Here is a 21165-nt window from a genome sequence, read left to right as displayed (position 1 = left end):
GTAAAAATTAATGGAAACATAAAATTAAAAGAAAATAATACTTTAAGTAACTAGAATAAAATTGATTGACAATCGAAGGGACATACTTACATTCCAAATATCAGACTGGCGTTGCAACAGAAAAGTTTGAGATAGGACGAACATAAATATACTAATGATAGAATAGCCACGTCAATATAAATTGTGGTGACTATGGTTATATAAAAAGTGTAACATACTTGAACAGTTTTGGCTAAGGTGCCAATGGGAGCAAGGTGTTTATATAAAACAACATTTTTTAGTCAAAGCATATTCGCTTGTTATCTATCTCATCGTATTATAGACAGCTTTCCGCAGATAATATAATATTTCAATATTTGTGGAAATCTTCCTGTAAATAAGATGCTATGCATTATTTTTGTGCAGTTATTTTATCAATATAATTATGTAGTCATAGTGGGCCTTATCCTATGAAATTTTCTTTATTGTATAATAGGCCATTGTAATGTCGATGATACCTTTACTACCAAATTATATTAAATATATATAAGGATATATATTCGACAAAAATCTTTTAGTCAAAAGAACTTCTATAGTTTACGGATTAATTGTCAGGATTTTTCTTATTTTGAAAAAATCATTTACAAATGATTTTTTTTGTAAAATTTTTGCTAGAAGTTATAAACTTCACAAAAAGTTATTTTTCATATATTATATGCCAGGTTATTTGGTGTACACAGTTTTGCAAATATAGTTAAGATATTTGACATCTTTTATTTAACATGCTTATGATTTTTACAAAATTCCTGATTTCAGCTGTTACCCTTTCTGTGGAGCGGAATTAGTAGTTAAAAAGTTTGGACACTCAATAATAAATCAAAATTCAATAAAAGTTCCCAAAGTTGTAAGCCCAACGAATAATAAAACATTGGGGACTAGTGTAAAATACATCCCATTGTCCCCTCCCTCCCTGCTGATATTACTAATTACTAAAAAATGATAACTCAATTGAATCTATTAAAACTGTTTTTTGGTTTAATTTTTAAACATTAAGAAAGAAGCCTCAAATTAATCTTAATCATATATTTTTATGGCTGCTTATTTCTTAATTTTTGGTATATTTTTTTGATAGTATGATATTTATATTCATTCTACGCCTAAACTTGATTATCATTAATAATTTTAACAAGTTAATTAATAAAATAAATGTATAGTATGGATGTATAACCAGACAACTACCTGAATCCCCATGTTAAGGACCTTTTCGTCTGCTTTCTGCTTTTTTGTGGCGACTTGGCTGTGTTAATATTCCCAACGCTATTTGTTGGTTTTCAAAGATCCAATCGAAAGTCGATACAGGAGCCTTGGAAAGGGGACATACAGTTATCAAACAACTTCCCCCTCTGTTGTTTTATTCTAATAAGAAGCGGAAATTTTTATAATACATAGTATTTATTAAAAAATTGCCAACTGCAAAAAAAAACCTTTACTCCAAGCACTTGCAGAGGGCCATAATCCTTGGAATAGCCAGTGCTTTTTTAACCTAACTTAAACTAAGCATAATTAGTAAACAAATAAAGGAAAAACCCATTCATTTAACATTAAAATAAGGAAGGGTTGGTTGAAACTTAGAAACTAGCCTAACCTATCTAAAGGCTTTTTGTAAAACGAATAAATTCCCGTTGGGGTAAATACAATTCTATGCCCACCCGGGCAAAAGTATACATGTAATCAATGGAGATACATTGATTTTGACTTATTTAGAGAGATGTCTCAATTTATAGAATTTATACCTGGCTCATTTCAACTGATAGCTTTCTTTATATTTGTTGGATGTCTGACAAAAGTTTACAATTATACACATTTATCTCCACTATCAAAGGTTGATTTAACAAACAAGCTTCGGTAATTTAGACAAGGATGACAACTTCCTGTAATAGCAAAGCATTGAAATATTGAAAGTAGGTGCATAGGGTAATAACCTCAAAGAATTACTCATTCTGTAGATTAACATTATTGGTTGAAACTTTTGAGAACTCACTAAGAACTCACTAAGTCCCCAAAGTTGTTAAGCCAACGAACAATAAACATTGATTTAAAACTTCAAGGACTAGTGTAATAAGCAGCCCATTGTCCCTTTCTATCCGAATATAAACCCTTTAAAGCTAAAGTAGTTTAACATAAAACATAGAACCTAAAGACATACCTAAGTTATAGATCAGCTGCGCTTAAAAAACATACAGGAGTCCAGCTTTTATCCTAATTAAAGTCACCTACACTACGATACCATAAATCAAAACACACATCAAGACGAATATAAAATTTTGTACTCAGCAAAAATGTTGTTATTGTCCAAAGGGAAAAGTAGGGCATTTGAAGCACAAGTACGTACAAGTATTCTTAAAAAATATTAATAGTTTTCTCACTTATTTTGCTATATAAGAAAGTGAGAGAAAGAAAGAGTTGTATAATTTTTTTATCATTGTTCACCTAGAGATAGAGGGGAGTTTATTACACTGGTCCCCAAAGTTTTATATTAACGTTCTCTTATTCATTGGCTTAACAACTTTAGGGACTTTTTTTTATTTTTGATTGGTTGGTTCATTAAGTTGAGTGTATCTGACCTATATCTCTGGACATTAGTCATAATAATACTATGGCTTAGAAAACGATTAACATCCGCATATTTAAAACCGGTTCAGCCACAATATTAATACCAGGATTAATCTTATAGTTTTTCCTTTAAATATCCGTGGAGTCCTGTTTATATTACGATGCCATAAAAAACCACGGTTTTTAAGAATATTGTTTGCTACACTGGGAGTGTGAGAATTAGAGCATGCTTAATTTTTCTGTCCCTGACAAATATCATTTTGTTTGTTTTTGGGGGTGTGGCCTAGTATAGAATATAGACAGTTTTCCGCGGAAATTGAAATAAAAAATTATAAGATTACAACTAAACTGGTATTAATTGTATAATTCTTATTTTAATATTAGCGGAAAAAAGTCTGTAATATGAATCGATATTTTAACTGATAGACAATCTAATCTGAATTAAAAATTACTGAAATGGCTTACCAATGCAGTATGAATGGGTTTTACTTGAAGTATTTCTATGCCATTTCTTGTTTAATTACATTAAAAGAGTAAAAGTGGTGTGTTTGTTTGTTCTATGAATCTTAATAGAGTTAAAAAGAAGTATCTTATTATTATTACATTATCTAAAAGTATAGAAAAACATACTAAATAATTCTGGATCAAGTCAAGCAGAGTGTGTCAATACCCTGTTTTGGCACACTCTGCATGACTTGGGGGAATAATGGCAAACTCTGCTTTACTAGGGGGAATATTGGCATACTCTGCTTTACTTGTCAAAATATGCTTTACCTAAAACTTTTAAATAAATCAAGTATATACATATACTAGCTAAAGGTAAAAATAGGTTTATAAGTAGTCTTTAACTCTGTTGTTTTAGATATATTTAATTAAGATATGTAGATGAAGGTAAAAATAGATTTATATAAAGTCTATAACTCTGTTGTTTTATGATATATTTGATTGAGATATGTAGGTGAAGGTAAAAATAGGTTTATAAGTAGTCTATAACTCTGTTGCTTTATGATATATTTGATTAAGATATGTAGGTGAAGGTAAAAATAGTGAAAATTTCTTCAAGCAATATTCTTAGATAAAGGGAAAATTAAATGGAAACAATTTTTATAGTAACCTAATATTTTATATGTATAAAGTAGTATGGTTTTTTGTCTGTTGCTTAAGATTTCTATAACTACTGTACCGATTGAGTTCTCAATTTAAGGGAAGCTTTACATATGTCCCATGATGGTTTTAGTCTATTTTTTTCTCTATATTAAAGTCTTGGGATGGTCTTAGACAAAATTTCTGCCACTCCTTACCTCTTTGAATACAAAGCCCCTTGATGCATGTCTGAAACAAATAGTTCCCAAAATTGTTGGGTCGAGTAGGCTTTAAATTTTCGGGAAGATTGAGTTAAGATTATTTCATGACCTTCTTTAGTGGTACAAAATTGGACATACAATTTTTCAATTGGTTACATTATTTCTCAATATCATAACGATGTTTTTAAGCAGCTAAAACCAACATTCCTTTTCTTATTATTTTGCAAAGCAAGGAGAAATGTCCTAGTTTAGATGAGAACAATTAATTATTCCTCTATTCCTGGATATTATTATTACAAACCAAATCTTGTTCAATTATTGTGAGTGATTTCTTATACATTCACAGCCTCACATACGATGGATAGTGAGCTGTGTTCTTGTACAACAGAAAAAATATAGTCTACTTAATAGAAAAAAGTATAAAATATGTAATTGAAGGATCAGTTACTTTTTTTCCAGGGGTTAAGTCGTTAGAGACCTTACAATATAAATGTTTTTAAGCCAACAAATAAAAGAACGTAATTGTCAAGCTAATGTACAGTCAAAAGTACTATCTTCCTTGGCTTTTTTTTCTTTTATTTAATGAATAAAACAATCATTCAATTATATATGTTTATTTATTTTTACATTTTTATAATGCAGCTACAAAATTATGACACAAAATGTGATAATATTCATTTTCCATTTAACATAAAAAAATAAATACAAAATTATTAGAAAGACTTCAATGTTAGAATACACAAAAATTTCCCAAACTTGTCAACAAATTCTATAAACTAAATCCTTTTTTAGTTGATTATTATATAAATTTTAAAATGAAATCTATTTCAAGTCTAAAATGAGTAAAAAGAAAAATCTGTGGACATACAAGAAACTTTTTCCCAAAATTATTCTTAAAATATTAAGAATTTTTTAGTTGACTATGTTTTACTCAAATATACAAATTTGCTTAAACCATATTTTCTCAAAATCCCCAAAAGTACAATTAAAAGTAGTTATCAAATTTAACCATTAAATAAAATGAACTATTTACTAAACAGATTTAATTTTGGCAGGTTTAAACAACGAGATTTTTGATTGGAATTTTGATAAGATTTGCTCCACCTCTTGGTGCATCCATCCTTAATAAAATAAAAATTAGTTCATTTTAAAAATTTTCAGTATGGCTTGGAAACCGATTAATATCCACTGGATTAATACCGTTTCTCATGCATACTATAAAAATCATGTATTACATCGTATTACAGACAATTTTTCACGAAAAATAAAATAAAAATCATAAAATTGATACCAGTTTTGTTAGACCGTGCCTTTAGCCTTTTGGAACTCGCAAAACTGGTCCCCAAAGTTTTATAACTTTTCTTATTTGTTGGCTTAACAACTTTGGGGATTTTTTTTTAGACATTTGACTGGTTGTTTCATTGACTCGAGTGTCCAAACGTTTCCTCCACTATTTATAATCTACTAAAAGAGTAATTTTGTGTATCATAATTAGGGATGTACATCAATTTATCGGCAATTATCTTATCCCTTTATATCCGTGAAACATTTAGTATGAGAAGAATTTAAAATAGAAAACTCTTACTTATAAGCAGCTCTTTTCCATCTACGACCATCAAAAACTTCAACATCATCGAGATACTGAAAATAAAGATTTTAACATTTGTCATGAAAAATTTCTTTATGTTTGAAATTTTCTGTATATTAGATTGTGTGTCTGTCTATATGTCAATTTGTAAGTACATAACTTTCTGTCAGTTTGTCTTCTGTCTGTTTTTACGTCTGTCAGTAAGTTTGTTCATGTTTCTTTCTATGTTTCAGTTTATATACATTCATTCTGTCTATGGATTTACACAAAGTAGACATTGTGACAGGAGAATTTTTGTCGTCAATTTAGGTTGCTAATATAGTCCTCAGATATTGATTGAATCGTTCTTCCATGGTCAGGGGAGGAGATGGGGTAAAGTCATAATTAGGGGGGGGGGGGGGTGGCTATCGTTTCCCTGTACCCACCTCAGTATCTCCCTCAGGGGTTACTGCAGTACCTCCACCAATGGCAATACTTCCATCCACTGGGGTCATCACGTGACTACGCCTTCCCCTGAAATTAAAAGTTGGATTTGATTCAAATACATATCCTTTTAATAAAGTAACATGATGTTTGTCTGTCTCTCTGTACCGAAAGATCTCTCTAACCGCTGAACCATTTAAAGTTCTCTTTTACAGGGTTATCTAATTAAACTCCCCCTTCCTCAAACACTCGCTAGCCGCTAGTAAAGATTAAAGTTGTAGAATTAGTTTTAGATCCTAATTTTTAAACAATTCGAGAGATAATTCGAGGGGTTCGGGTACTTGTCGTTTATTAGATCTTAATCAACATACTCAAAAACAATGTCATTCTATTCATTTTTAGTAATCTACATAATTATTTTTGTGAGCCATATACCCAGGACTCGGCAGCCGTGGGTCAGCCGCGACTAGACCCTAAATTAAAATTCATTTGGATGCTTTGAAAAACTTTTTGCGAGAGGGATTGCCATATTAGGGTTAGGTATTTGAGGCATTTAAAAAAAATTTACCTAAACATGTTAGGAAGTTCAGTCCACGTGTTTCTGTAGATATCAAAGAATTCTACAGAAGTCATATTTCCATAAACATTGTCCGCTCCTCCAGATATCATTATACCTGGCCTTCCATTCATATCAACCTACATAGAGTGATCAACACAGTTTATTCAAACATGTTATTTTTATTTGATACGTTCAATACACAGTGTTTCATGTTAAAACAATCTTCAGTTGGTTTATAAATAAAAAGACATGATGCTTTAATCAGCAGAAATTATATACTGTTTATCAAAACATAAGATGATTTTTTTCTACAGTGGAGGTAAGGAATGAGTGTGTGTGTGTGTGTGTGTGTGTGTGTGGGGGGGGGGTTATGGAATAAATATGGTGATATTATAAACATTGTCCGCTCCTTTTTCTGGGATAAAACATTCCTGGTAAAAAAAACATTGTCCAATGCAATGGCAAAGAGTGTTTTGTATTACCAGAATCTTTTAAATGCCCCTTGTCCAAGTAACTGTCTATCTTTCAATATGCATATTTCTATCAACCAATCCATCTTACCCTTGTACAGGCATGTTGTCTTCTGGGATAGAACTTTCCAGATAGAAAATCTAGTATCCTGTTACCACCAGGATCTATCAAATGTTCTTTGCCCCATCTAACTACTTATCCTTCATTATGTATCTCTTTATCAACCTATCCACCTTACCCGTGTACAGGCATGCTGTCTTCTGGGATAGAACATTCCAGGTAGAGAGAACCATTGTCCAGTAGCCAGAACCATTTTCATAACAGTTCCTTCCTGGCCCTCTCCGCCAATAACATACATCTCAGGACCATTTCTGGCGTCCCTGAAAAGTCATATTAGTCATAGCAAGCTATTTAAAAAAAGTAAAAACTAAAGTACAAATAATGTAATTAACAAGAAACTTTTGTTTGTTTACAAAAGATTGAATTGGAAAAGCACAAAGACTAAAAATTTAGGGAGTGATGTTAATCCCCAAAGTTTTACAATGACGTTTTCTTATTCGTTAGCTCAACAACTTTGGGGACTTTCATTGAATTTCGATTAGTTGGTTCATGAAGTTGAGTGTCCAAACGTTTGAACCACTAATTGTAATCTTTAGAAGGGGTTATTTTGCGTATCGTCATCAGAGATGTACATCAATAAATCAGCCATTGTCTTAACCCTTTAGATCCCTGCTAGAACTTACTTCATAGTTACAGTACAGGCATCTCTAGTAGCAGCAGGATAGCTCCATCTTGGGACAGGTTTCCAACCTAAAAATGTATACATTTGAAGAATTTATACTATAGTCATCTAGAACAAGGATTACAACATTCATTAAAACGAAGCTTTGAAACGGTAAGAAATACGAACATTAACATAACATAATAATTTTTTTGTTTAAAAAGTAAAAAAAGGAACATGTTAAAAATGGACCTACGGACATTCTGGTAAAGATTTTTTACGCTTTCTAAATCATACTACAGGAATCACTATGCAAAGTTTAAAATCGATAGAACAATTCTCACATGCCTAAATTAACGAAAAAAAGTCAGAGATTTGCCTTGACCAACACGCAGGTGCATCTAATTACAAAATATGCAGTTTATTACAGGGATGGTTGTCTGTGGAAAGATTTGTTACCTAATCAAACACTTCATAAAGAATATGATGGCAAACTATTTGATGTACCTTTTAAAATTTTTTTTCGGGAATATTCATTGAAGTTTTTATAGTGCCTATAAAAATGACGGCATACTGGTCTGCCATTTGGTCAATTAAAATGTATACTGGCCTGCCATTGGTAATTGTGTTTGTTTATTGGACTATCATTGTTAATTTGTAATGTATGACGTAATTTTTTATGGGAACTATAACAGCTTTATAATCATTTAAACAGTTAATATTCACCTAAATGGGCTCTTCTAGTATCAAACATTTCAATGGAGTTGATTGGATAACCAGAAGGACCAATTCCACCAATAGAAACCAAGTATTTTCCCATTCTTACGGTGCTGCCACCTATCCTCACTGTGTTCAACTTGCCACCAGTTGACTGCCAACTTTTCCTGAATTAAAAAAAAACTCATGAAAAAGATTTTATAATTTAAGCTTCTTTATGACAAAGGCATGTCAAATTGGTAATAAATAATAATTAAATCAAATATCTGATTCCGTAAATTTTTTTGTTTTGCTAATTTAAAATGAAATTTATACAATTCTTTTTTTTGTCATTTTTAGTCATTTATCAACAATAGACCGTTTCATCAAAATACACTTTTTCGAATTTTAGTCTTCTGCTAACCTAAAAAGTTACTTTAGGAGCCTAGAAATACATGTACAAAATGTCAGCTCTCTACTGGCGACCTAGCGCCAGGCATGTAAAATATCAACAGATAACGGTAGTGACGTCAGAAAAAGTCTATTATCCATCTCTTTTTTAGGGTTTACTTTTCTCACTTCTCCTTTCATTCCTTCTTTTTAGACGTGTTTCAATGACGTCACACATGCCAATCTCCCACGCTTCTAAATAATTAGCTGTGCGCATATGAACGAACGCATTAGTCTTTAAAAGAAGAACACCTACCTGGCAACATCATAAGTGTTACAGGTACCAGGTACATAAGTCTGTTGGGTGGTGAATCCTCCAAAACCGCCAAAGCCGCCAAAACCACCGCCGAATCCGCCAAAAGTGGATGCGGGAGTAAGACCTACTTTCATAATATGAATAGATTTAGGATAATCAAACTTTTGTTAAATAAATCTTTCTTTTGAAAATTTATTATTATAATATTATCATTAACAGATTCGCTCACGTTAAAAATGGATCCTACTGCTTCTATGTCAAATACGCGACATAAACAGTTTTAGTAGAGGTAATGCCTTGGCCAAAAACATGAGCAATTAATTACCAAGCACAGGTCTTCCAGACAAAGGTAGTGCAATCAAAGGGTTGATTGTCTGAAGGGCGTTTGTCCATATAAACGTGCACTGAATGTCAAGATTTGCTTCAAAGATTCCCAAAAGCATTTAGTACACTTAAGGAAAAAAACACAATTAAATGTTAAAATACAGTAATATAGTTAGCTTGCACATTTACTATAAAATTTGACTTGGACCATTTCATATCGGCGTGCAGGCAAACTTAGTTTAATTGCTGTGCTGTTAATATAATGTACCTATTCCATTGAAGGAGGAGTCATTGGACTGTCTATCATACTAGTCGCCAAAGTTTTATAATAACGTTTTCGACAAACCCCAAACTGTCCCAGTTTTGAGCAAGACGATTCCAGTTACGTCATATACGTTTCGGGAAAGAAAAAGGGAAGGGGGGAAGAAAATCTCTTCAAAAAAGATGGGAGAAAAGGGAAGAGATTTTCTTCCCCCCTTTTCTTTTTATAAGACGTCACAGGAATCGTCTTGCTCAAATTGGGACAGTTTGGGGTTTGTCACGTTTTCTATTCGTTGAATTAACAACTTTTATTGAAATGGTTTGGTTCATAATTTGAGTGTCCAAACGTTTTAACCAATAATTTTAATCTAAAGAAAGGGTAATTTTGTATATGATCATTGGGGATGTACATCAATTTATCGGTCATTGTCTTATCCCTTTAGATCCCTGATCTATACCTGTAACTGGATATCCAGGTGTACAGGTCATCAGGCTTCTACCAGTAAAGGTGGAAAAGGTATTACCACTTCCCTAAATACAGTTTTTTTTATCAAATTATTGATTAATTTTAACCTTATAGAAATTAATCATAATTATCATATTTTCTTCATTGACGTGGGTAGTTTTATATCAGAAAAAAAATATTTTATTTTCAACAAATTATGCATCAAAACATAAATATATCACCTGTGTCATAAATGAGGGAAAGGGGGCGATAAGAGGTGATCTTGGGATGGGGTACGCTCCTAAATATTATTTTGAACCATTTCAAATTTATGCAAAACATAAAAATTCTTAAGAATTTGATCAAGTTTGCAAGGTTTGGGATTAAACTGATTTTTGATCTGAGGATAGCATTTATTTTAAGCTCTAAAACGTTCCATACTTTCCTATATTTGATTCTCATAACTATACAAAACAACATGGACTGAAAACCATAAAATAATACCTGTATTTAACAATGAAACCTCAGAAATAGGTCCAAATCTGTTAAATCCACCCATAACACAGTAATAAAAACCTAAAAACAAACTCAATATGATTATAAATACACATTAAAATCATCAGATTTAGAAGGTCTTTTTTTGTTTATTTTGTATTTTGTAATTTCTATCCTACCCCCACACCCATAGAGGTCCAAAAAGGGAAGGGGGTATTGGGGTGTTCTCCCCCTCTAGTTTAGTAACCCAACATTTTACCCCCTCAAAAAAATGATTCCATTCAAGTATTAACACAAAAATCCCTTAAAATGTTTTCTTTATTAGTTCCTAATATCTTGCTAAACTCTTTATCTCACACACACATACATGCAACTATTTTTTTCTGCGATTTCTCTTGGGAGGGTGGTGGTACCCTCCCCCAAAATACCTAAAAACCTTCACTGGATCTATGAGAAGCTACACTGTAAAGAAGAACCATGTCGGTTCAATAGTTAGTGACATCCTTCGATAGACATACATCCTGTTACTTTTATATAAGGATTGTGTAACCAAATTGTGATTAGACTTACAGGCAGGTAGGGGACATTGGACTGTTTATGTCACTAATCTCAAAGTCTTATTATAACTTTTTTTTACTTTTTCTTATTAGTTGGCTTACCAACCTTTAACCGTAACAACTTTTAACCTTTAATTGCAATCTAAAAAGAAGCAATTTTGTGTATCATTTTTGGCATATACTTCAATTCATCTGCCATTGTCTTATCCCTTTACATCCCTGTATATATTATGTAATTGCAGAGGAGATATTTAGAACAATGCTTGATTTCAAATCAACATACTTATGACTTACTAATACTTAGCTAAACTAAGTACATATTGTACTTCAAGTTTCAAGGTATTTATACATTTCAACCAGAAATTATTCATTGATTTGATTGCAAATTTACTTCTCAAACATCTAAATTGATTTAAATAAATTAATAATCTAATTTTATGCTAAAGATGTGCCAAGGGGGTGCGCAGAGCACACCTCAAATTTTTGACAACACCCTTACAATTTTTGACACTTCCCTTACACCCAAATCGAGGTGGGTGCAGATAGTGTGAGTTTTAGGGGGCGGTAAGTTGACGTTCAGAGTGTGCAAATTTCTTGTTTCTACCCCCCTTAAACGGGGGTTCAGTTTTTTCAAATTCAACACCCCCTTGGCGATATTAGGGGGGTATAGAGGTTTGACACCTTGAGGGGTGTATTCATCCTTCTTAATTTTGACAGAGGGTTTCATACAACACCCCCTTTTTGCACGCCTCTGTTTAGATTGATCAGAATTTTGAAAAATTCAAAAAAAAATTCAGAATTTGAGAACACCTAGTTTAAAAGGAAGTTTTAGAATTGCATAGAAAGTTTGTGAGAAGTAACTTTAGGTATTTAATATTCATAATTCTAATCATACATATTGATATTCTAATACAAAGATATTATAATATCAGAGAGAAATGGATATTTAATATTTATAATTCTAATCATACATATTGATATTCTAATACAAAGATATTATAATATCAGAGAGAAATTGATATTTAATATTTATAATTCTGTTTGCAAAATTCTTCAAGGCCTATTGTAATAGAAGTCCAGTAATTTATAATAAAGATTGAAAAATCAAACTTGCTATCAATAATAGCAACTTACAATTGCAAACTCTGTGGTCTATATACACTAAAGTGTTATTTAATTTAATGTAATTGAACTTTTAGAAGCGAAGCTTTTCTACAATCACACTAGTTCCGTCTTTCCGGAACGGTTAGCTCTAATCTCATGTAAGATTTCGATTTCAAACTTCGTATGATAATCCCTATAACGTTTAGGTACGATTTAGAAAGCGTAGCAACTCTATAACCGTTACAGTAAGTCCATTTGAAACATGTTGCTTTTTACCTAATATTGTAATATGTAATATAATCATCCATTTCATCTAATTTTTGCAATACTGACTCCCATGACAACAAGGTACAATTTAATAGGCGAAGTATCAAAGCAATGAAGTCTTTAAAAGTCCTTATAGGCTTAAACCGTATCCTTTACTTAAGAAGTCTTGCAACAAATTTACTTACAATTTTGTTTAGTAATGTCACTCAAGTGTTAATGCTCGTGCTTCGCTTTTATGGATGTTGTCATCCTTGTTTTAAAATAAAACATATAGAAATATCATATTAGATACTGTATATTCCTTTAGAAAATTATTAATTTGCTGAGGTTTGTGATTTACTTTTGTATGAAGGGTTTTTTTTATTTACAGCATTGAGTTATATTCAGTTTTCAAAAGTTTCTATTCTACTTAAAAAAAATAAGTTGAAATAATCTAATCTAAATGATGTCAATTGTCTATACAAATAAAATAATTTCTCGTATTCATTCGAATCCGGTGGATAGGAACCGCGCCGGTTCTCATCCATACGAAAAAACTATGTCTAGCATCGTATTATATACAGTTTTCTACAAATATAGAAATGTACAATCATAAGATTAAAACCAGTTTTTTTAGCCGGTGCCTTCGGCACCACGGGGCTAAAAAAACTAGTTTTAATCTTATAATTGTACATTCTATATCCGCGGAAAGCCGTTTATAATACGATATGAGAAATAACTATTAAAAGCATGCAAATAGCTAATGTTAATGGCAATGCGAATGCTAACTAGAAACTTAAATTAATAAAAAACATTAAATAGGAAAGAAAAAGAAGATATAAAAGTAATTAGGTAATATGTATAATGACCAACAGAAAGCACTAATATTTTTTTTAGTTGAAAACAAATGAATATAATAAAGTATATAAATGTATAAGCATAGATGTAGAATCCAGTCAACTACCTGCCCCAAGTGGCAGAGACCCTAATCGTCTTTTTCTGTTCTTTTATAAAGACTTGGCTGTTTCTAAATTTCCGACACTATTAGCTGATTTAAAAACCCAATACAAAACCGGATCAGGATTCATTTTCTTAGGGGAAAGTTACGTATAGCGTTTCGTATAGCTCACCCCCCCCCCATATTCTTCAATATAAAGGGGGATTAAGATTAAAAGTACAGCACATTAGAGCTATTCCTTGGTCAACCTAAAAGTGTAGCTGCGGAAAGTGTCATGTGTGACGTCATAAAAATACGTCTAAAAGGGAGGGATTAGAGGAGAAGTGGGAAAGGAAACTCCTTACAAAGAGATGGATTTAAACGCATTTTATGACGTAACACATGACACTTTCCGCAGCTACTCTATATGTCCATGTGTCTGTGTACCTGGATAGCAGGATGGACAAGAAGTACCCGGAGTTGTCGTGTTGGATTTCTTTACTGGAGGCTTACTATTGTCAACTCCTGGCAGCTCGTTGAAGACCTAGAGGATTATAATCAATTAATCTATCAATCAATAAATAGAAAAGCTGTAAGAAAATCGTAGGTGATATCTGATAACTCAGGGAGGGAGGGGACACTAGGCTGTTTGTTACACTAGTCCCCAAAGTTTTGTGATCACGTTTTCCTATTTTTTTCATTGGTTGGTTCATTAATATAAATGTCCGAACGTTTTAACCACTAATTGTATTCTACAGAAGGCCTAACTTTATGTATCATAATTGGGGACATACATGACTTCATTGGCCATTGACTTAACCCTTTAGAACCCTGAATCAGCTATCTATCTACCTCATCAAGAAGACCATCATCAATGCTGTCATCATCCTCTTCATCCTGTTCCTCCTCCTCAACCTCATCTTCCTCTGAATAATCAGCATCAGCTGCTGAGTTGGTAGAATAATCTAGAATCATGCTATTATTGAATTTGCCATTTTTGTGCTAAATCTGTGATGTCTAAGAATCCTTCTAATAAAGTAAAATGATCTCTGCGTGTCTCATTGTCTGTGTGTACCAAGGGATCTCGCTAACCGCTGAACCGATATTGTTCTCCTTTACAGGGTAGCTTCTCATAGGTCCTTGAACGGTTAATATCTATTTTGGGGGTGAGGGTAACCACCCTCCCAAGAAAAATCGCCCCGAAAAAAAATTAACGCTCCTCTAGACTTTGTTTTTCATTTATATTAGATTTAGATTAGATTAGATTTATTATTCTTGGGTGTACATACATAGAAAAAAAAAAAAAAAAATAATAAATGAATATTATATACATTTATATATACAGTCAAATTTTATTGATATGATTAATTTATAAAAAAATTTTCTTCCCAAATGGCAGTTTCCTAAAAAACTAGGAAGTATGCAGTAATGTGTATTCACACATTGTTTTCATACAGGCCATATAAATAAGACAAAAACAATAGAAAAAAAGATAATAAGCAATAAATAAAATCATATTGGAGAGGAAAGAATGATAATAGGAAGGATTGATTAGGACATACAAGTCTCACACCATTATTGCAATAATAGAAATTTAAAAAAAATTTTAACAAATAGATTTTGATTGATTTATCAGATTTCAAACAATATTGAAAAGAAATATAATTTTATCTACATTCTTGACATAATGGGTTGTTACACACTAAAGTTAAGCTTGATAACAAAGATTCTTTTAGATTTTTTATAAATTTTTTTCTTGATTGATTGTGGGTTAATAAATCATTATTACAATGGTTATTCCATAATTCTTGGAAATGATACTTAGGAAATCTTTCAATAGATTTAAACTTCGGTTTTTTAACATCAAACATATTAGAGTTTCTAAGATTTCTGGTATGTAATTGATTACGGCGAAGCCATGTACCTTGAAAGGAACTTGGTAGCTTACTGTTTATAAAATCATACATAAATGATAATTTCAAATAATTAGCTGATTCATGTAAAGGAAGGACATTCATTTTTTTAAATAAAGGCATTGTGTGTGAGATGTGTTTCTTACTAAAAACAATTCTTATTGCCTTTTTTTGCAATTTAATTAATGGGTCCAAAGTAGATTTTAGACCACAACTCCAGGCAGGTAAACAGTAAAGTAAATGACTATTTATAAGTGAGTGAAAAAGCATTTTTTTGCTATCTAAATTCAGTATGTGTTTAGCTCTATTTATCTATAATACAAAGTAGCTTGATGTCTGTCCGTCTGTCCGTCTGTCCGTCTGTCTGTCCCTTAAGATCTCGGTAACCACTGAACTGATTGGATTCTACTCTTCAGGGTATATTTCTATTGGTCCTGTGGTGGTTTTAAGCTATTTTCTTGGTGGGTGGGACACCCCCAACCCCCCCAAAAACAAAAAAATCCCCCCCCCATTTTTTTTTTTTTTTTTTTTTTTTTTTGCTGAAGATTTCTTTTAGGTTTTGTAGAAGATTTCCTAGGTTCTTTAGGTTTTGCAGAAGATTTCCTAGGTTCTTTAGGTTTTGTAGAAGATTTCCTAGGTTCTTTGGGTTTTGTAGAAGATTTCCTTGGTCCTTTAACGAATTTCGCCTTAATTTTTTTAATCACCTCTTGGGGCAAAGCCCCTAGAGGCTAGGGGCGAAGCCGCTAGTAAGAAATAAAGAACTAGAAATCTTTTTACGTAAATGTTCTACATGATATTTAAAATTTAAAGAAGGATCTATAAATACACCTAGAAATTTAATTGCAGGAATATTGCTACTTGAATTGACATAATTTAAGATTTTTATTTTCTCAGGATCAAACTCATTTTCATTGTTAAAGTTTAGCTTAATATTAAGAGCATTCCAATCAATAGTATTTTCATTTTTATTAAATATCATGATTTTAGTTTTATCAGGATTTAAGCTCATTTGATTACTCCTAAACCAATCAGATATCTTTTTAAGTTCATTGTTTAATTTCAGTTTTATCTCTGTAAAGTTTTTACCAGAAATTAAAAAATTACTGTCATCAGCAAATAATAGGGTAAATAAATCAGTACAGTTTTTAAGATCATTTATGTAGATTAAAAATAGAATTGGTCCTAAAATAGAGCCCTGTGGGACACCTCTATCTATGTTCAGCTTTGTTGAGTCAGTGTTGTTTACATGTACAAATTGCTGTCTATTACTTAAATAATTTTTAAACCATTCAAGTTCAACGCCATTAATGCCAATTTTTGACAACTTTTTAATTAAAATAGAGTGTGGAATTGTATCAAAACATTTTGCAAGATCACAGAAGACTCCAATTACAGTTTTATTATCATTTTTTGCTTCAGCTATATAATTTAAGAGGTGTATCACGGGGTGTATTGTAGACTTTATTTTTAAAACTAAAATTAAAAAGAAGAGTTAGGGGGGTCGATTTGTGATTATTGATAACAAAAATGTATGCTATGTTTACCTGGATCCTGATCTTGGTATTGATAATAATCAGTAGATTCATTATAATCATCATCATCATTGTTATTGTTAGAAGATGTAACACCTTCAATTAGAGTATTTGGATCATGGGAAGAAAACAAATTTTCAAAGTAGCTTTTCTCCTATTTCTAGCCCCTGGAAGGGGCTCTAACGCTGCGGGGCAAATTCCCTAGCCCTGATGGACAGCCATTGACATTTACCAACCTAACCTAAAATAACCTATCAAAAACTACTGTGAATATACTACAAAACCCGCTACTTCTTTTTCTTTCAATGATCCGAGCATTTACTATTTTCAATTTTAAGCCAAGGTATTTTTTGAAGGGGGTAAAATGAGTGGTTTCAAAGATTTAAGTGGGTTGATTTAATGTAAATTTTGAAACTTTGATGGTCATAAAATTAAAGTATTTCATTTTTCTGGGGTAAACCCCTTTACCCCCCCCCCCTCCCTCCATCCCCTTGTACGTATATGCCATGTTTTTTTGTAGCTTTTAAAATAAGAATCCTCTACCTTCAATAGATCCCAGATCTGTTCCGTCGTTTTCATCCTTCTTCTCACTTTGACGGGGCAATTCTCTCTACAAAATAGTTTGAAAATAAAACAAGAATGACAACATCCATAAGTAGCGAAGCTCAAAAATTATGAATGGATATCGGAAAAAAAATGCTATAAAGCAGTTTCAAACAATAATCATTAATCTTGATAAAATAGGGAAATAAGGAAACCTTAAAAATCACACAACCTTAAAAACCACAAAAATTTTAAAATCTAGGAATCGATCTAGCATCGCAATTTATAGACAAATCTTAATGAAACTTGATAAAAATTTGTAGAATATGAGCATATTCAATTCCTGATAATTTCAGCCGCAAATCATGAATAGGAATCGAGAAAACCAGAGAAAACCTAAATATCTAGGAATCGATCTAGCACCCCAACTAATAGAAAAAACGTAATAAAACCTAAGGAAAATATGTAGAATGTAAATTTAAACAATCCCCTGAAAATTTCAGCTCATTATCTTAAAAAGGAGTTGAGAAAATTACAAAAACATTAAAATCTAGGAATCGATTTAGCACCCCAAATAACAGACAGATGGACAAAATAATGTATAGATTAGATGGGCATATGTTATATATAAGAATCTTCACTAAAAATTTCAGCTGTCTATCTTTTCTAGGAGCCGAGAAAATCACGTGTCCCCCACTTTGTCTCAGACGGACGGACGGACAGACGGACGGACATTTCGAATTATAGAGTAGCTTCGCTACTAACAATGATGATTAATTATATAGTAACCGTTTAATTTTTATCAGTTAGTATTCGAATGCCTAAATTTATCTATTTGGATGAGAATAAATCATAGAGATTTCAATAACTACTGAACCGATCGATTGAGTTCTTTAATTTAGGGAAGCTTTACGTAGGTCCCGGGATGGTTTTATGAATGGCTATTTTGTCTGTAGATTTAAGTGTTTGCCCCGAATATAGAGCCTTAGGATGATAGGGGCGCAGCAGTATTTTATATATGGATACACACTAAATGGCTAAAAAAAAACCTAAAGTTAGCGTTGATTGAAAAGAAAACATTTTACGTGCCCCTAGAGGCATTTTGGGGGGTGTAGCCGCTAGTAATAATTATAATTTATCGTACTTCTTATTGGCAAAAGAATGACCAATCACCTCGGGTGAGATCAGTTTGATGGAAGTTTAAGACATTTCAAATCTCAAGCTAACATTTTAATATGGCGAGAATTTACATGAAACGGAGTGGCGAGCGAACAACGGCATCGCCAACACAAAGGTTAAGGGGCGGAGCAGCGGTCAACCGATCAGTCTGACATGGGCGGACGATCTAGGCTGACCTCAACTCAACATCACTGACTTCCATTTGTTAGCGTAACATTACTCATATAAGAACCAAATATAGCGAATTAATTCTCATTGACCATACGTTTAAAGAATAATTAATCTTCATATTAGGTATATTTATTAAAATAAACATACATAGGGACATCAATAATAACTTAAATTATATCTTTCTGTTAAAAGTTTTGAATTAAATGCCTATATATTACAGAAAAACAGAGAAAACACTATTTTATGCGTGAATGTAAGGTTGCGTGATTTTTCAAATTTAAATGTTTGGATACGTAGTATATTGGGTGTGAATTCAATACCGCATATTATTAAAACAGCACAAACATGCATATTTTTTTTTTTTGGGGGGGGGGGGGGTGATTGGGTATTTGTCCATAGGTGATTTCTCTTGTAAAAATGGAGGTACACCCCCAGAAAATACTTCAAACATTTTCTACTTTAACAGTATACTATACATATCCATAAGAAGCTTTACTTTAAAAGAGATCCATTTCAGTAAAGCTAATAAAGGCGTTCTTAGGATAAGGAGAGACAGACAATCATCCTGTTACTTTAAAACTGTGATAAATATAAATATGCGGTTGTGATAATATTCAGAAGTGGAAGCACTCCTTATATTTGATAGTTCACAATAAAAATATTTCCAGTATGGCTGAGAACCGGTTCTAATCCACCGGGTATTAATCGGTTTTGAAAAATCATGTTTAAAGCACCAAATTACAGACAATTTTAAACGAATATTTTGATAAAAGTAGTAAATATAATATCAGTTTTGTTAGTCCAAACCTTCGACCCCTTTTGGACTAACATAACTGGTTTTAATCTATTAATTGTACATTTTTGTACCGTCGGAAAGCTGTCTAAAATACGATGAGATAAATAACTATTTTCTACCTGTGCGGTTGGTTCAATCTTTCTGGCTCTTGGACTTGCAGTATTCTAAATACATGAATTTTAAATAGAAACTCCGAAATAAATTTATTCTAACATACTAACATACAGTCAACAGAACTAAAGTCGATTGTATGTTAGAATTTATCCTATTATGTATTATTCTTTTTGTACATTTTTCCTATTGATTTGACCCTTGCTATCAAAATTACGCCGAATTTGTAAGTGAAAAAATAAACAAATTTTAGAATACACGAAACCTCATCAAGAAAAAATGATATGGAGGTTAGGCAAATTTTCCCAAGATTTCCCAAACTGTGGGTCATGTATGATTTTCTTTACCTTTTTTACATATCTCAACTATAAAACATCTTTTGGAATGGATAAAATAAATCCTTGATGTTACATCAAATTTTCATGTTCTCTAATAATTTGAAACTAAAAGCTAAAATAACGATTACCCCTTACACTTCCTTCTACGAAATGACCAATAAGCGAATTCCATGTTAGGAAACTAAATTGACGACAATTTTCCAGTCATAATATATTCAACTCAATTTTATTACTTGAAACTATTAAATAGCAACCACGGATACAAAGATAAATAAACATAATAATAATTAATCTTTAACCTTTGTAACGTAAAATTTAGTATAATCGAGAGGCGAATGGAAAATAAGTTTTTCCAGTATGGCTTCGAAAACCGATAAATATTCGCAGAATTAGAACCGGTTCCGAGCAAAACTGAAAAACTTGTGTTGTATTCAGTTTTCCACGAGTATAAAAATGTACAATCATAATATTATAACCAGTTTTGTTAGCCCGTGCCTTTGGTATCTTGGAGCTAAGAAGGCTTGTTTTAATATTATAAATGTACATTTTATTAGCCGCAGAAAGCTGTTTATAATACGATAAAATAAGTAATTATTCTTGGATTAATTATCACTTGTATTCTGACTTACACATAGCAACAGATAGGAAATGAAAATGATCTTTCCATCAATTAAAATAATTATGAAATTCAAATTCTTATTTCGTTACTAATTATGAGTTTATAACACGCATTGAGTGTTCTGCAAAGTTTTAAATTTTTAAAAGATATCTGTCTGTGTTTGTGTACCGAATGTGTGTACCACTGAACCGATATGGTTCTCCTTCACAGGGTAACTTTTCATAGGTCCTGGAAAGGTTTAGAACTATTTTGGAGGAGGGTATCACCACCCTCTGAAGAGAGATCGCACCTAGGAAAAATATGACACCATCCAAAAAAATGTTTTCTTTTAAAACTATAATTGAAAGTTGGGGTGGTAGTCGACTCCCCCCTTCCCTCCCAACCCAAAAGGCTTTTAGAGGTCTCTATTGCCGCTAAGTGTTAAATATGGCATATATCAATTCTTAAAAATGTAAAGTTTAGTTTCAATATTTTTTTCTTTAGAAGTGCTCTCATTCTTTAATTATACATGTTCGTTTGTCAGACTGTCTGATT

At 32.0% G+C, this 21165-nt stretch overlaps 1 protein-coding gene across 6 annotated transcripts in view; it reads right to left on the bottom strand.

Moving 5' to 3' along the window:
• Positions 1-4494: 4494 nt before the first annotated feature.
• LOC145311750 (uncharacterized) overlaps positions 4495-21165 on the bottom strand; it is a 71118-nt gene continuing 54447 nt past the window's right edge. The window contains exons 9-24 of one of the 6 annotated variants that reach the window (XM_080150730.1): positions 19683-19727; positions 17418-17484; positions 16887-16970; positions 14282-14394; positions 13877-13973; positions 10595-10666; positions 10333-10391; positions 10104-10176; positions 9061-9187; positions 8385-8542; positions 7681-7747; positions 7176-7317; positions 6476-6603; positions 5910-5997; positions 5482-5537; positions 4495-5017 (exon numbers count right to left, since the gene is read on the bottom strand). In XM_080150730.1, coding sequence (XP_080006856.1) covers positions 4954-5017; positions 5482-5537; positions 5910-5997; positions 6476-6603; positions 7176-7317; positions 7681-7747; positions 8385-8542; positions 9061-9187; positions 10104-10176; positions 10333-10391; positions 10595-10666; positions 13877-13973; positions 14282-14394; positions 16887-16970; positions 17418-17484; positions 19683-19727 — 1440 coding nt within the window. In that variant the 3' untranslated portion in view covers positions 4495-4953. The remainder of the gene's footprint in view (positions 5018-5481; positions 5538-5909; positions 5998-6475; positions 6604-7175; positions 7318-7680; positions 7748-8384; positions 8543-9060; positions 9188-10103; positions 10177-10332; positions 10392-10594; positions 10667-13876; positions 13974-14281; positions 14395-16886; positions 16971-17417; positions 17485-19682; positions 19728-21165) is intronic. The other 5 variants (XM_080150738.1, XM_080150745.1, XM_080150753.1 and 2 more) reach the window with 5 other exon arrangements.

Source organism: Acartia tonsa, chromosome 1 (genome assembly GCF_053477335.1).
Source record: "Acartia tonsa isolate MP-2025a chromosome 1, ASM5347733v1, whole genome shotgun sequence".
Taxonomy (NCBI): Eukaryota; Metazoa; Arthropoda; class Copepoda; order Calanoida; family Acartiidae; genus Acartia; species Acartia tonsa.
The sequence above is the reverse complement of the archived record's forward strand: the minus strand, read 5'-3'. Positions and strand labels throughout refer to the sequence as shown.